At 48.6% G+C, this 5390-nt stretch overlaps 1 protein-coding gene across 1 annotated transcript; it reads left to right on the top strand.

Annotated features, from left to right (window-relative positions):
• The first annotated feature begins 279 nt into the window (after window positions 1-279).
• LOC107122846 (olfactory receptor 1361-like) lies at window positions 280-1251 on the top strand. Its single transcript, XM_015425986.1, has one exon. It carries the CDS (start codon window positions 280-282, stop codon window positions 1249-1251), a length of 972 nt encoding a protein of 323 aa, XP_015281472.1.
• Window positions 1252-5390: the final 4139 nt, after the last annotated feature.

Here is a 5390-nt window from a genome sequence, read left to right as displayed (position 1 = left end):
ATCCAGTCTCTTCTTCTTCTTCTTTTACCTCACAGGGTGTCTGTTGTGGGGAGGGGAAGGGAAAGGAGTTTGTAAGCCGCTCTGAGACTCCTTTGGGTAGTGAAGGGCAGGGTATAAATCCAATCTCCTCTTCTTCTTCTTTTACCTCACAGGGTGTCTGTGGTGGGGAGGGGGAAGGGAAAGGAGTTTGTGAGCTGCTCTGAGGCACCTTTGGGCAGTGAAGGGCGGGGTATAAATCCAATCTCTTCTTCTTCCTTCTTTTTCATTCTCAGCTTGGCCATGGAAAAGGAACCGGGGAACGAAACCCACTTTGCCGGATTCATCCTCCTGGGTCTCTCCACCTCGCCCACGTTCCAGGGTCTTCTCTTCCCCCTCTTCCTCTCTATGTACCTGGTTAGCCTGCTGGGGAACCTCTTGATCATCCTGGTGATCTGCTCCAATGATACCCTCTTCCACACCCCCATGTACTTCTTCCTCAGCCACCTGTCCTTGGCTGACATCGGATTCAGCTCCAATGCCGTGCCCAAGATGCTGCAGCTCTTGGTGTCCAAGACCAACACCATATCCTACAGTGGATGCTTGACCCAACTGTATTTCTTTGTGGTCTTTTGCACCACAGATAACTTCCTCCTGGCCTCCATGGCATACGACCGCTATGTGGCCATCTGCCGCCCGCTACATTATAGTACAGTAATGAGCTACAAGCGCTGTCTAATCTTGGCTGCCGGATCTTGGCTCCTGTCTAATGCCCAGGGCCTGCTTTATGTATCCTCGATATCTGGTTTTTCCTTCTGCGCTTCCCGGGAGATCCCCCATTTCTTCTGTGATGTCCACCCTTTAATCAAACTCTCCTGCTCGGACACCTCCTCTGTTGAAACGATGCTTATGTTTGAAGGTACGGCGACCATGCTTGGACCCCTCATGCTCATCCTTATCTCCTACGTCTTCATTGTCTCCAGAGTGTGGAAGGTCCCATCTGCTTCTGGGAAGTACAAGGCCTTCTCCACCTGCAGCTCCCACCTCACCACGGTCGCCTTATTCTACGGCACTCTGATAGGAACCTACATCCGTCCATCGTCCACCTATTCGGGCGCCAAGTTGAGCGTGGCGTCTGTTTTCTACACTGTCGTCACTCCTATGCTCAATCCCTTTATCTATAGCCTGAGGAACAGTGAGATGCATGGGGCCATGAGGAGGCTGCTGAGGATTTGGTTTTGGAAGGAGAGAAGCGTGGGGGAGATGAGATCCTAGAACTGAGCCGGTCCGGAAGGCTAATAAGGACAGCCATCAATGGTAAGCGGCTTGTTTTTCTCAGGGTGCATTCAGACGGGGGCTTTACAACGGAATCTGTGCCGGTTGCAATCATTGTACTTACCAGCGTTCAGACGGTGAACATCTGTCTTCACTCCCTAACCGTTGCAAAGCCCTTTAAACCGTTGCACTCTGCCACTCGGTCCCCAAGTGGTGGTATCCTGAGTGCAACGGTTGCATTCGCTTAACCCCGCCGTCTGATCGCTCTCCACCGGTGCCTAGCCACTTCCGTTCGGAAGCCTGAGGCTTCCGATTTCCCCCCGCCATTTTTTTTAACTAAGCGATGTGCGCTTGGGCGAAGCTTCGCCCTGAGCTTAAAAAAAAAAAAAGCCATTAGTGTAGCGTTTTGGAGGAGTCCGGGACTTCAGGGAGGCCAGTTTGGTCTCTAAACTTTAAAGGTAAGTCCTTACCTTTAAAGTTTAAATGTAATATGGGGTGTTTTGAGCATGCGCAAAAATCGCCATTCTGTGAATGGCTGCCTATGCGCATGCTCAAACTGAGTTAAAAAAAAAAGCCAATGCCCGCAGCGTGTGAGCGGGCAAACAGTGATGGGATCTGCAAAATGGAGGTGAGTGTGATCGCGTTTTCAGCCAGCATAAACTGCACCGGTTCCAACCGGTACAGTTTATGCCAGCTGAAACGCCGCGTCTGAATGCACCCTCATAATGCCAAAACTCTCTGCTCTTTTTTTTAGAGCACTCGTATGCCATGCACATAAAATCATACATCTTACTCTGCATTAATTCAGACCATATAGCTACCACCCTTGTAATAACTGTGCATATAACCATTGCCAAGGCCATGGATTACGTTTAGTTTTCCACTAGTCTATTTCATTTATATTCATCAAGATTTTGGAAAGGACAATGGGGTGCATTCCTCTATTATTTCAATGTGATTTTATGTGTATATTGGGGAGATTAATCTTTGTTGGGGGTGTGGAATGGTATGGTGCCCTTGTGGCAGCAAGCCTGGCCTCTTTAGGGCCCGGGGTCAAAAGACGGTGTTGTGACCCCGACCGAAGTGCTCTTTGGGACATGTATGGGGCGGTGATAAGGGAAGGCTGCCCCGCCAAAGGCCTGCGTCCCAAAATGCTGATCTCAGCGGCATTACAGGAGAAAAATGGCAAGAGGACCTGGCAGCAGAGTTCAACAGGGAATGAGAAGAAAGCTGGACTGGGGCGAGAGGTTGTGGGAAGGTGAACAGGGTTGCTAACTGGCCAGTTGCAAAGTGGCATGACTGTCCCGCCCCCCCCCCCCCCCCCCCCCCGGCCGACATCTGCATACTGTGCACAATGGACCTGCCTTGCCCCAGAGTGACATCTTTCAACCTCAATCACGAAACCCATAAATCTGATCCCATCTTTCCTTCCTGCATTTCCTTGATAATGACTTCTGCTCCTTTCCCACACCCCATAGCCAGGTGGCTCATCAAGGGTATTGTTTCCATTTTGATTAGTTTAAATTAACAATCCAAGCACTGGAGAACTAATCAAGAACTCAATCCAAAATCTACTTTCCATGTAGAAGAAACCTCTGGCCTCTTTTGTCCATTCCTGGGAACTCTGTACAAAAGTTCCCAAACAACATTGTTCTAGCCCTGATTAATCCCATCACATCCCTGAGTCATCTCATCAGTTCTTTGTTCTGAGGGACCCAGCACATTAGCAAGCCTTCTGGACACGTTTTTGGGTATAAAAATAGCACTCAAAGCTCAGTCTTGGTGTGACTGCTCAGACGCTCTATTGGCAGGTCACCCCCAAATTCGTTTGCGCTATATTATATCTTTCCAGTCTCTACTCCATGGACTCCTGATCTCCTGGACAGGTGATATAACCCCTATAACTGAAAGCCAGTTTGGTGTAGTGGTTAAGTGCACGGTCTCTAATCTGGGAGAACCAGGTTTGATACCCCACTCCTCCACTTGCAGCTGCTGGATGACCTTCGGCAAGCCATAGTTCTGATAAGAGCTGTTCTCTCAAGAGCAGTTCTTGAAAGAGCTCTCTCAGCCCCACCTACCTCACAGGGTGTCTGTTGTGGGGAGGGGAAGGGAAAGGAGTTTGTAAGCCGCTCTGAGACTCCTTTGGGTAGTGAAGGGCAGGGTATAAATCCAATCTCTTCTTCTTCTTTACATCTCTGTTCTCACCTCTTTATTTCTTAGTTCTGTTTTGGGTGTATATTTTGATTGCTCAGCGTGATTGTATGCATGGATATTTTCTAATGAAACTGTCACACTCTTTAAATCTGGAGTCTTCCTGCTGAGCTGGACCTTGGTATATATAGGTGTGTGGTCCCTGGTACAACTCTGGCCTCCTCTGTCTCATAGCTAATTTCCCCCAATGTCACGGTAGAGCCAGGGAGGCAGGCAGACAGGGGGAGTCACAATACAAGTCCAAAGGTCAGCCGAGAGAGCAGTCAGCAGAACATTCAGCAAGTCCCAAAACACCAGACAAAGCTGTAGTCAAATGTTACCAGAGGTTAGAGTACAGGGAGCAAAGCCGAGGGCGTGGTCAGGTTCAAAGCTGGAAGTCAGGAGCCAGAGCAGTCCAAACACAAGCCGAGTCCGAAAACGCCACAGAGTCAAACAGGAATCAAGGTGCAGAGCTTCTGGTTCTACGAACGAGGTTGCCAGCACAAATTGCTCATGGCCAGAGGCCCTACTAAATAGTGCTCTGGCCCATTAACTCATTAGCACCTTTGTGCGAGGTCCTGGCTGCTGTTAAAACTCAGGGCTCAAGGATCTCCACCCTCTTGAACGTGCTTCTTTTCGTCGGCTAGCCAGATCCTGACGTCTCTGATCCCTAAGCCTACTTACAGGTGGGGGAGATGCAGGTGGTGAGCTGCTTATGGCCTGCTCAATCCCAGGTGCAAACCATCCTGTAGTTGACTCAGATTGCTGTGTATCCTCCTCAGTACGTACAGTAGGTGCAGATCCTGATGCTTCTTCAGCTCTTAAAGGCACTGAATCCTCCCCTCTTAGGCTGTCAGGAGCTGGCTCTGGGGCTGAGTCAAAGGCAGGCATGACACCCAACAATGAGGCAGGCCACTGGCGGCAACACCTACCATTATATACTAACCATTACATCTCTCATTACACTTGTAATTTTATCGGACATGGTAGTGAGTGATTCATTTCAACAACCAGAGTTGTGAAGCCTGATGGGAATTTACAGCCTTTGACTATGCAAACTCTCTTCAGCATTCCAGCTGAATAAATCTACTTCTTGTTGCTCAAGCGGGAGGAGTGTAGGATTCTGCATGTGCTCAGAAATACTCTGTTCCCTTATTATTGCTAAACACATTCCCAAGACGCACATGAAGCTGCCTTATACTGAAGCAGATCATTGGTCCATCAAGGTCAGTATTGTCTACTCAGACTGGCAGCGGCTCTCCAGGGTCTCCGGTGGAGGTCTTTCACATCATCGACTACATGATCTTTTTTACTGGCGATATCGGGGATTGAACTTGGGACCTTCTGCATGCCCAGCAGATGCTCTAATCACTGAGCCATGGTCCCTCCCCTATAGTACTGAGCCTAGAGACTGAAAAATCTATGTGGCTGAAATAGTGCCTTTCTTGCTATTTTAAGGGGGGAGGCCTTTGAGAGATCTCCCAAGTGTTAGCCGAATTGCTTTATTTACAGCAATTGGCAAATTATAAATGGGTCCTTGCCAACTATACCAAGGTCCTGTTCCCACCAAGGGTTACCAGAGAAGGATTCGAGGCTGTTGTTGTTAAAATAAATGTCTTTTACTTAAGAAAATAAATCTCATACAAACAGTGCTGATGCACTCTCACATTCAATCAAGTTCCTTAGAAATACAGTATTAAAATAAGCACAATTGCATTAGCAGGTGGGGGGGATGATGGGCAATACTTGCAAGTTGGATGGTCCAATGAAGAATGGATGGGGAGAAATAGAAACTAAAGGGAGTTCACACACGACCAGAACCAGCCAGAACGTGTGGGTCTCTTGACTGCAGATCAAGAGATCAAAGTATAGGCAAGGGTTTCGGGATAGCAAGTGGGACTCAAGAGGAGTAAAAAGCAGACAGGGGTTGTTGCGGGGGTTGCTAGCTA

This window comes from Gekko japonicus, unplaced genomic scaffold (genome assembly GCF_001447785.1).
Source record: "Gekko japonicus isolate JY-2015 unplaced genomic scaffold, Gekko_japonicus_V1.1 scaffold3880, whole genome shotgun sequence".
Lineage (NCBI taxonomy): Eukaryota > Metazoa > Chordata > Lepidosauria > Squamata > Gekkonidae > Gekko > Gekko japonicus.
This window is presented reverse-complemented; position numbering and strand designations above follow the sequence as displayed.